We start from the raw sequence: 11,662 nt of genomic DNA, 5'->3' as shown, positions 1-11,662 counted from the left end.
TCCATCATGGCCCGCCCCCATGTGGATTGTTTTTTTTTTTTTTTTTTACTGCAGGAAAGGAGGGTACTTTGCACAGAAGAAAGCAGGAAGAAGGAAGAACTTTGCAAAGGTAGGCATGAGAGTGTGACCTGCTTGGTCACAGAGTGAGAGAAGAGATTTCTAGTCCTTAAGCTAGAAAGAGGGAGTCAGACAATATGGGTGTCAGCCAGGGAGGTGCTGGATGGTGAGAGACCTTGTGTGTGGACTAAATATCACCCATTTGTATGTTGTATAAATACAGGTTACACAGTAGGGCTCCTAGTATGTCAGGTGCTGGAGATACAAAGATAAAATGAATTCATCAATTCACTCATGGAGTGAGTTTTTAAGTACCTACTATGTGCTCTGCAGTTTTTAGACATCAGGGAAACTACAGTGGAGAAAATATAGTCTCTGTCCTCATCAGTCTTACATGAAAGAGTCAGTTAATAAATAAATGAAGAAAAAATGATAGGACTGTGGAGAAAAATAAAGCCAGGGAAGAGGGATGTTGGTGGTGGAGTTGAGGTCTCTTGTTTTATATGGAGTGACTGGCAAAGGTTTCTCTGATCAAATGACCTTCACGCAGAGATGTGAAGGAAATGAGAAAGTGAGCCATTTGTGGGAAGAACATTTCAGGAAGAAGGAAAGTACGTGCAAATGCCCTGAAGCATGGTCAGTGTCCAGTAGAGGACGGTCAGGGGACCAGGTGTTCAGGGTGTGCCTTGCACTACATATACACACAATTTACACTACGGACCTGTGCTAATTTACATGAGCTGGGGGCTTCCTGGCTGGTTTCTGGCACAGCAGGGAGATAGCCCTCCTACACAAGCTCACCAGTCTTGGCCACCCTCCTCTCAGCATGGAAAGACATATGCAGCCCAGCTCTGGCCTGCTGTGCTCTGAGCAGTCCTGGGGCTGCTCTCTCACGTTCCCGCTGCTCTAGAAGCCTCCGTTCCTGCATCTAGCCCTGCTGGTCTCTGACCCTGACACAGCTGCCTTGCCTGGGGCTGCAGAGTGGGCTGTAGATGGTTTTACCTGCACGCGGAGCCAGGGGTGCTCTCAACACTGCTGGTGGTGCCGGGGAAGGGGGCAGGGGCAGGCTCTGTAGCAACTTACTAGCATGAAAACTGCCCTTCCTTCATGCCAGTCAGCCTCGTCTGGGTGACCTTCCGTACCAGGTTGCTCCACACCCTCTAATAGTGCTTATCGGACCTGCTGGTCTGTTTCAAGATCAAGGTTGAAAGGTTAAGATGTCAAGGGCATTCTCAAATACCAAAATATTTTTGGTTTCAACTTTTGTTGTTTATGTGTCTAATATCTGCAGTTCCATCAGAGAGCAATGCATTGATTTAGCCATTTTCAGTCCAGAGAGCCTCGTGCTGCGGTGCCATCAAACCCTTGTCAAAATGCCACACACCGTAGGAAAACACAAAAAATATCTGTGTACTAGAAATAAGTGAAGGGTTTGGCTCTCAGGGGAGACAAGGTGGTATGGCAGATAAAGACGGCTCTTGGAGGCAGAGACTCAAGGTTAAATGCCAGCTTTACTAGCTGTGAGACTTCCAGCAAGTACACCTCTTGGAACTTTAGCTCCTTTTTCTCTAATACAGGGCTAAGACTTCACCAGGTTGTTGGGAAGATTAAATAGAAAACATACAAAACAGTTCACAGTAACTGCAAAGGAAATGCTATTTGCATTTATCCCCTACGTCCCTTTCCTTTCATTCATTCATTCACTCAGCAAGTCTTGATTGAACACAAACTATGTCCTAGGTGATGACATTCAGGAATGAACAAGATGCGGGATTAAGCAGGGAAGAGAGACACTGAAAATGGAATTCCAAGAGTCCTGTATGTTGTCAAAGAAAAACAGGGTTCTAGGGAGCAAATTATGAGGGTACTTCAAAACATTTATGGAAACAAGGAGCTAAAGTATAAGTTTGTTTTGATGCAAAAATATATTAAAATCCATGCTCAGTTGTTTTTTTCCCCCATAATATACATTTTTTCCATGAAATTTTTGAAGATCCCCCTCATAAGGAAAGAGTTCACCCCACACGTAGGGCCTTGGGCAACCTTCCATGTTCAGCTCAAGGACCCTTAAACTATGAATCTATCAGTCTAATCTGCCAAGACTTGTCTGATTAGGCTTTTTCTTTTCTTCTCTTTCCTTTTTTTTTTTTTTTTTTTTTTTTGCTGTAGGGCCTTTGTGCTTGTCAGAGACAGACAGGGACAGAGAGAGAGAGAGAAAAGAGAGAAAGCATCTCCCAGGGGAGATGGCCACACCACAATCTTTTCTTCTCCATTCTCCTCTTGGGATTTTGGGCAATGTGCATGTGCCCGATGTGTTTTTCTTTCTTTCTTTCGTTTATTCATTTATTTTTAAGGTTTTGGCTATAGGGAACATGTGCTCACTGTAGAGAGAAGACAGAGGGAAGGAGAGAAATCATTCCCCAGACGTGATAGTCATACTTCAATCCCTTTTCCTGCATTCTCCTCTGAGGATTCTGGGCATGCATGCACATACACTCAGAACGATTTTCAAGCCTCCAGGTCCAGGACGTGAACTGTGGTTGGTCATGTGGGAGTTCCCTAACCACCATGCTATGCTCCCTGTTGGCCCTGCCCACTATGCTTTTCAGGCTGTTAGGTCTGAGACTTAAATTGTGCAGTCAGCAACATGGGGTCCAGCTGCCTTAACCACCACACCAGCGACTAGGCCCGTAGGGCTGTTCCTATCCCCATGCTTTATAGCTCCTGCCCCTTTCTCAGCTTCAAAGAGTTGGTAAATTTTGCTCCACCCCTGTCCTCTCCCTACATAGGAGATGGGCAAGCAGCGTCTAGCTAAGAGCTCACCAGAGCAGGGACAGCACCTGAGAGTGTGCTGTACTATAAAGTTTGTACAGAAGAAACTACAGTAGTCAAAGGAAAACCACGGGACTAGCAGATGCATAACGGTTAAGTGGCTGGACTTCCACATAGTCAACCATGGTTTGAGTTCTAGATCAGGCAGCTTAAAACTCACTCTGGCCATGTGGGCGTGCGTGCCCAAAACCCTGAGAGGAGAATGGAGGAGAAGGGATTGTGGTGTGGCTATTGCCCCTGGGGGGTGATTCTCACTTTCTGTCTCTCCGTTTCTCTCTGTCCAGCAAGCACATGTGCCCTATAGCAAAAAAAATCTTTCTCTCTCTCTCTCTCTCTAAAAAAATCTCTCTCTCTCTCTCTAATAAATGTTATGGTTAAAATGCAGAACCATAAACATTTATTATCTGGCTTGACAATAAAGGAAAATGGACATAACAAATTTCTAAAATTGGTGTGAACTGTAAAGCTTCTGTAGCCTTCTGCCACTAGACTGAACTGGAAGTGAATCTAAATAGAGCTTTTTAATTTTTCTGGTTCTAACATTGAACTCTAACATTGAACACAGAACATAAGATTCTGAAACTTCCTTTAAATATACTCAAGGTAAAATAATAGAAACTTATTTCATAAATATTTATGGATAGAGATAGTTCAGAAATCAACCCTTTCAGGGAAAATAAAAGCCTGCACTTGAAACCTTGTGGAAATTAATATTAAATCTCAGTCTTGATTGCAAAGCCTCCTCTTCCTTCTCTCCTTCCTCTCCTTTTCCTTTAGAAGCAAGAGAAGGAAAAGGGAAATAGTCTTTTGTTTATTATGAATGTCTTGTTTGTTATCAAAGGTATGCTTCTAAGCTCTCTTAAGCAGTAGGCTTAGAAAGCATAAAGAATGCAAAAATTATCTTGAAAGAATTTAACACTTGATTGACCTTATAATTCTGATATACAATGATCTCTCCCAGTTAAGGTATCGCCTTCCCATGAAGTTATAGTTCTTACTTGCTTTGCTTTCTTGGTAAAGAGATTCCCTATCAGGTCATAGATCTAATATTCTGGATTTTATATGGAAGTATAAAATATTTTCAGTAGGAATCAAAAGAAATTGAACTGAAGCCTAAGGCACAAACACTACTGTAAACAGAACTCTGAAAATCTGTATTTTCAGTGATACCCTTTTAGAATCTTGATACTGCTAGTTTAAGGATGATTGCTCTTCTGGATGCTTTCAGTTGTTAAAAGAGCTTACAAACAAAAAAATAATGATTAGATTACATACCCAGGGAACGCATTCTAGGTGTTTCCTTACTCCACACAGCCCACATAGGATAGTTTATTAACTGTCAGCCTGTCCAAAACTACCTGATGAAACTGTACTTTAATTTTTGGCATTTTGAAGTGACTCCTAATTTTTTTTTCAATACCTGTGTCACCAAATAAACTTTAATCCAGGGAACCAGCAGTTACTGTAATGGCTATGCCTGTGTCACCAAACAAACTTTAATCCAAATCACATACTCAAAAGTGAAACATAAATGGGTAACTTTCGAGGCAGTAGGTAGCGTGGAGGTTAAGGTGGCTGGACCCCACATGGCCAACTCGCAGTCTAAAATCCCAAGAGGAGAAAGGAGGAGAAGGGATTGCCTTATAGCCACCCCCACCCCACACAGGGGAGAAGTGCTCTCTTACTTCCCCTCATCTTACTCTCCCACCCTTTCTCTGGCTAGCATATGTGCCTTATAGAAAAAAAAAAAAAGAAATAAAATATTGAGTTGTCAGAATATTTTTGACTTTTTTTTTTTTTTTGAGAGGTTTTTGCTATAGGGTGCATGTGCTCACCAGAAAGACAGAGACAGAGAGACAGAAGTGAGAAATCACCCACTGGGGGGATGGCCATGCCACAATCCCTTCTCCGCCATTCTCCTCTCAGGATCTTGGGAATGCACGCACATGCACCCAGTGTGAGTTTAAGCCACCAGGTCTGGGTCTTGAACTGCGGTCGACTACATGGGAGTCCAGCGACATAGCCATTATGCCATCTGCTGGTCCCAATGACATATTGTTTTTTTATGCAAAAATGCGTTGTGACTTTTCCGATAACCCAATAAATGGGAAACTCATTGACCAAGGTCCATCTGAGATCTCAACTGACCCACTTTTTGGATAAGATTAATTACAAAATTAGAAGAAATTAAAAAGACATGTGACAAAAGGGATAAGGTCATATTCAACACATGCATTCACACAAAACACTCCAACAGAATACTAGTCAAAAACAGAACGAAAAGAACCCCCTTTCCCCCAGCAGCTTTCATTTGCTGTGTCATCTGCTCTGACACCTTACAGTGACCTGACAGCTGACCAGGAGAATTTTAAAGGACAAGATCTGTCCTAAAGGAAAAGTGATCATATCCATTCCTGGTGGGCATATAAATTCTGGCATCTCCCCCTGATACTACAGGAGACTTGAAACAAAAGGAATACTGGCTGGACTGAATTCTGGGAGGGTAGCTAACTTATTTTTCATCACTAAAATTTGGAGGTTACTGTTGTTTTACCAGAAAACCAGATTTATTATTTGGAGGGCATACTCAATTTTAGAAAGTGCTACATATATTTAAAAAGCAAATTAACACACTGAAATGAGAGAAAGAGGTTTTACAATGGAAAACATCTTTTCATCACTTACATGAATAATAATAAAGTATAGCTCAGTGAGAAAAACAGATGACTTCGTGAGTAGAAATAACCCCATCTGGTAGAGTGATGTCTTATTTCCCCGCTTGGTGCAGCTGTGATAGAAAGACGATACGGGACCTTGGGCTAACTCGTCACCTAATTTTATCTCCTAGCTGGAATTGCCGTGATGACATGATTATTAATAGTGAATGCTTGAGGGTGCCAGCAGCGGGCTGGGCGCTGGTTGGCAGATGGGCCTGGGCGGCACAGGGACGAATGGGCTGAGATGCTTTCCCTGTGAGGCATCAGCTACCTGGGGCAGCTGTCCACAAAAAGACCTGGGCAGACTGAACCCAGCACCAGGTTAGCTTGGACGCCACCTGCAATTTGCGTTCATGTTACCAAGTCCACCTGCTCAGGTTGTTCTAGTCCCTTTTATCTCACGAAAGATAATAGGCATGAAAGGGACAAACAAAGGAGGTCTCCCCAGGAGGCTGGCGAAGCGACTTTCTTTAAAATCATGTGTGATGGCATGAGTAGGTGTTTTGCTGTGAGCCAAGGAAGATGGCAGAGCAAGGATGAAACCAGGGGGGAAATCCACTATCAAGGGGAAACGGGCTCTTTGAAGAGGTGCCTAGTGTCGGCCACTGGTATGTAGCTTTGTGGCTGGATCTCACAGAGCTGACTGTGAGGGTCGCGTTCCGGCCTGACAGCAAGAGGCATACAATGGGGATGCGTGTGTGTGCACGCAAATCCCTGATGAGAGTGGAGAGGGGATTGTGGCATGGCCATCCCCTCTGGAGGGTGCTTGGTTATTATCCCTCTCTTCCTAACTCTCTTTTTCCCGTGAGCACACACACCTAATAGCAAAATTTTAAAAAAGGTGCCTGAAGACAAGGAAGGAATGTCTGTGTATTGCCTAGTCCCAACAACAACCAAATAAAAAAAGCATAAAAGAGCTGGATATGAGAGATGAAAGAAACGGTTCAGAGGCTGTGACGTCAGGAGGAAGCACTCCCTTCCTAAGATCTGGCTAGGCTAGCTCACAAGGGACACATGATAAGAACTGAACAGAGGAAATACGAGCAGTCTACAGCACTTATGTGTGCGTGTGTGGAGGGGGTTATTTCCAGCAATTTTGTACAAAAGCGTATATAAGTGTGCAATATTCTCTAGGGGAGGTCCACTGTTTTCCAATTCTTACTCTGCTCGATGGTAAAACTCCATGGAGGCAGAAACCATGGCTGTCATCTAGTTCTGGCTTCTAGAAGAGTCCCTGTAATAGCAGGGACTATTCGCACTGAATAGGATTCAATACGTGGGGATTTCAGAAAGGTCATGTAAAATGTGAAAAATGATAAAACTAGGCATGGGGTTCAAAATTTTTTTGTGCAAAAATAAAGTCATACTTTAATTCCATTTGTCTGTGAATGTTTTGAAGTCTCCTAATACATGTAGCAGAATGAAACCAGGAGTGACCTGGGGTCTGTGCCCAAGAAAGTTTAAGAATCATTGGATTAGAATGAGAATTCTCCATAGAATTAATGTGCCAAGAGTCAGAACTTAAGAATAGGTTAAGAAAAGCTTTAAATTTGACAAAAATGAAACTGGTAAAATTGAAGGTAGAGCTGTAAGCATTTAGAAATACAGTAGATGGAGCAACAGGTGGTGTGGTGGTTAAGGTAACAGACTCCCGCATAGCTGACTGTGGTTTGAGTCCTGTACCTGGCAGCTTGTTTTCTCACTCACTCTCTAGGGAGCACACATGCTCTATAGCAAATTAAAAATAATAATAACAAATTAAATAAAAAATTCTTTTTAAAAAAAGTACATGAAACACACATAGATCAATGGAAAATGATGCTTATAGCACACTGAATGGAAGCTGGAATTGGAGGCCAGAGAAACCAGTTCTTCGCCCTAAGACGACAAATGGGAGGCCTGAACCTAATGGAACTCGATGACACATAAGAGAGCTAGAGATGTTTTTTTTTCATTGTTTACTTAAAAGGAAACACAAAACTCAGACAATAAGTTGGGCTTAGTATTGACGTTCATTTGAAAACTAGTGAGATAACCCATTTAGATCCACTGAAACTCCCTACCTAAAAATTCCAATCACTTTAAAAACATATCAAATCATGGAAAATCAAACCAGCAGCCTGAACTTTGTTTGCTTTCTCTTAATGAAAAACCAAAAGAGAAATCCATGCTGCTTAAAGTGTATCGTCACAGGTAAAATAAAATAATTTGAAGAGCACAGTAATGGCGTTCTTACGATTTCCCAAGGAATCTGTAAGTCTTGGTATCTGCCTTTCAAACCAGTCCTGTTCCTTATCTCATTATCCCGTATTGACAGCTGATGGCATTTCACACATAACGTGCGCTCGAGAGTTTATGAATAGCTCTGTCAGTCTCCCTCTTCCTTGTTGGCTACTCACCTCAAAATGCCGGGTGTGTCTGTCATCTTTTTCATTTTCTTTGCTATAAATGATAGCAACAACAAGAAAATATCATTAAATGTCCATTTGTTTTAGAACAATACTTTCTAATCCACTGGCATTATGATTTCCTTGTATTTATTTTATTTGTTTATTTTTGAGAGATTTTTGCTATAGGTTCACATGCTCACTGGAGAGAGAGAGAGAGAGAAAGCAAGAAATCATCACTCAGGAAGGGATGGCCATGCCACAATCCCTTCTCTACTCTCCTCTTGGGATTTTGGGCATGCACACATGTACACACGCCTGGCCTGAGTTTCAAGCTGCCAGGTCTGGTACTCGAACCGTGGTTGACCATGTGGGAGTCCAGAGCCCCAACCACCATAACACCTGCTGGCCCCTAATTTCATTTATTTTTAAGTATTAGGCTGAGTATCTCTATACCTAATTTTTATAAAAACAAAACAAAAAAACTTAAACAAAATAAAACTAAAAAATACAAGCCACCATGAATATGTTATTTGCCTTTAGTAGCCCTATGGTAGATGATGTTCTGTTCTAAGAATTTTCTGTGCTATAAAATACTGTAGGTAAACATATGATCCTTTAATTCTATTCTTTTACATTGTTCAACGCACCTTGTATTAAATGGAAGAAAAAAGAAAACGTCTGCACATCCTTGAGAACAGTATGTGGAGAAAATTCCAAAATTACCTTTCATCAGATATCAGTTCAACATTGTCAGGTCCAGTCCTCCCAGGAGACCATGCCGAATTAAGACTTTCCATATTCTGTCAACAGAACAATTTTTGATTGCTCAATAGCAATAGTAAAAAGTATACAGTGCAGACCTTCCTTTATTTACAACAGAAACATCACATACTATGCAGATAGGAACGCAAGTGTTCAGTGTGGTATATACTGCTTGCAGAACGATATACTGTATATCGAATGTTCTCATCCCTTTAACCAAGGTCTGTCTTAGCATCATAGAAATGGTCACTGTACCCGATCATGTCTTTGTTAGGTATGATCTACATTTCATAGGTAAGCTTAGGGAAACCCAGACTGTCAAAGAGTTAGCATGGCTTCTAATTAGCATTGAGGAATTTGACCTTGAATCCAACTGGAAACTGGTACAACACGTACTGCTTATTCACCTGAATCATTTCACATTAACAATATGGAGGGCAGCAGGTGGTACAGCAGTTGCAGTGCTGGACTCCCACATGGCCAACCAGGGTTTAAGCCCTGGATCTGGTGGCTTGATATTCATGCTGGAGGCATGTGTGTAGATGCCCAAAGTCCCAGGAGGAGAATGGAGAAGGGCTAGCTGCATTGTCATTCCCCCTGTAGGGGTGTGTGTGACTTCTCACTTTCCTTCTGTCTCTGGTGAATGCTTGTGACCTATGGCAAAAATCTAAAAAAAAAGAGGCCTCTATAAAACGGCTCCCCTTAAACCAAAGTATAATTGCTCATATTACCTGAGCGTGACTTTACTAATAGAGAGGGATATATCCATGACAAAGAATCTTTTCTCTCACCGGTAATCTTCAATAGATTATCAAAATCTTTAGTGTGAGATCTAGTGCAATAGTATTAGGTTGTCCTAAGCTCTGAATCATACATTCCCAGGAAAAGCACAATCCTCTAGCTTTAGACCATTTCAGAACAGTGTCAATGACATGACAGTCGTAAGCAAATGGTATTTCAGAAGAAATAAGCACTTTCTGATTAAGGTTAAGAAATAATATTTAGATAGAAGAGGAAAGAACAGAAAATAAACCCTAGTAACATTATATAATTGTAGAGATACTTCAGGTAAAAGATGTCAGGAAACTGTTCCAAACAGGACGAATCAAAATACAGTTAATTTATGTTTTTAGAATTATAGGTAAATTATGTTACACAATGGAAAGCCTTGCAGAAACGGCTGTGAGGTGTGAGGAAGTGTAGCTGACATTCATGGCTAAAACAGGCATTAACTTCTTTCCCCTCTGCAGTTTTAAAAATATTTGATCCATATATTTAAGAACTCTCGGGACTAGCAATTAGCGTAATGGCTATGTTGCTGGACTCCCATGTAGTTGACCGTGGTTCACGTCCCGGACCCGGTGGCTTAAAACTCACGCCGGGCGCTTGTGCATGTGTGCCCAAGATCCCGAGAGGAGAATGGAGGAGAAGGGATTGCAATGTGACCATCCCCCCTGGGGGGTGATTTCTCACTTTCTGTCTCTCTGTCTCTCTCTCTCTCTGTCTGGCAAGCACATGTGCCCTATAGCAAAACACTCTCAAAAAAAAAAAAAAAAACTCTCCAAGGATCTGAGTATTTATATATATTAATTCTCAAGGGTGGCTTTCTTTTTTTTCCTTTTACAATTATTAATTTAATCTTTATTATTATTATTATTATTATTTAATTTGATGAGAGAGAGAGAGAGAGAGAAAGTGAGAAAGAAAGCCACCTGGTCTGGGACTCGAACCTCAGTCAGCTATATGAGAATCCAGTGCTACCTGCCAGCCCCTCAAAGTGTGACTCAATATTGCTCAATCCTCCTCTACAAAGCTTAACAATAATTCCAATTGTCATGCAGTTTCTTCACACATTTGTCTTGAATATTCATGGCCTGGTTTCACTAAAACAGATGCAAGCTCACTGTGTATCTTTGCTAAGGTAGTGAGGCAGAAACGGGGAACATTCTTTGAATGTGTTAGAAAGGCAAGTACTTTGGGTTTTGCAGAATGAAAGGAAGGAGTAGTAAGTATCTGTGAGTACAGTAACAAGACGAACCTCCATGGGTACCTAGTGTTTAGTAAATTCTCATTTCCATCCTACCTTTAGGGTTAGGGAGGAAAGAAGTCAATCAGTAATTCCCCCACTTCATTGGGATGGGGGAGGGACCTGTAAGAAGTCAAAGTAACACGGAAGCACAGAGCACTCCCATCCCCTTTGCTAGTGGACTTCCCAACAGCACTCACCTACTGAGAAAATATTGACTCAAGGTTTTTCGAAGGTTTGGAACTGCTTTATGTCCCAAACACATTTCTAGGTGTGTTAAAATAGTTCATTAATGTTTTCATTTAGTAGAGGTTGAAGTAACAGAATTTTTATAGAAATGTTTTATTGTATTAACTTTTATTGAAATTCCTCTTCTAAACTTAGAATCTTTAAAAGGTAATAGATAATTTTAAAAAATAACAAAAAACAATTATGACTTTCAGTGTAATGTAATGAAACTCCTTCTTACAATGCAGGTTTGTTTTTTCCCTCTTTTTTAAAGGTTTTTGCTATAGGGCGCATGTGCATTCACCAGAGAGAGAGAGAGAGAGAGAGTAAGAGGGAAAGTGAGAAATCACCCCCCCAAAGGGGCATGGCCATGCCACAATCCCTTCTCCACTCTCCTGGCATTTTGGACATGCATATATACACGCCTTATGTGAATTTCAAGCTGCTAGGTCTGGAACTCGAACCACAGTAGGCCACGTGGGAGTCCAGCACTTTAATCACTACGCTACATGTTGGTCCCTGTAGGTTTTTTTTTTTTTAACCAGATAAAACTTGGTTTATAATTCATAACATCCTGACTCATATACATTCTACTAGTGACTTTGGAAATCCAGATTCACTATGACATAATTTATTTGATACATTTTGGT

At 41.3% G+C, this 11,662-nt stretch overlaps 1 protein-coding gene across 5 annotated transcripts in view; it reads right to left on the bottom strand.

The window, feature by feature from the left end:
- Positions 1-11,662, bottom strand: part of FAM13A (family with sequence similarity 13 member A) — a 249,625-nt gene that overhangs the window by 42,507 nt on the left and 195,456 nt on the right. For all 5 annotated transcript variants that reach the window (XM_006143243.3, XM_027769857.1, XM_027769858.1 and 2 more), the window contains 2 exons: positions 8,720-8,796; positions 8,006-8,048 (listed from right to left, as the gene is read on the bottom strand). In XM_006143243.3, the coding sequence (XP_006143305.1) occupies positions 8,006-8,048; positions 8,720-8,796 (120 nt within the window). The remainder of the gene's footprint in view (positions 1-8,005; positions 8,049-8,719; positions 8,797-11,662) is intronic.

This window comes from Tupaia chinensis, unplaced genomic scaffold, assembly GCF_000334495.1.
Source record: "Tupaia chinensis unplaced genomic scaffold, TupChi_1.0 Scaffold000094_1, whole genome shotgun sequence".
In the NCBI taxonomy this organism is placed as follows: Eukaryota; Metazoa; Chordata; class Mammalia; order Scandentia; family Tupaiidae; genus Tupaia; species Tupaia belangeri.
The sequence above is the reverse complement of the archived record's forward strand: the minus strand, read 5'-3'. Positions and strand labels throughout refer to the sequence as shown.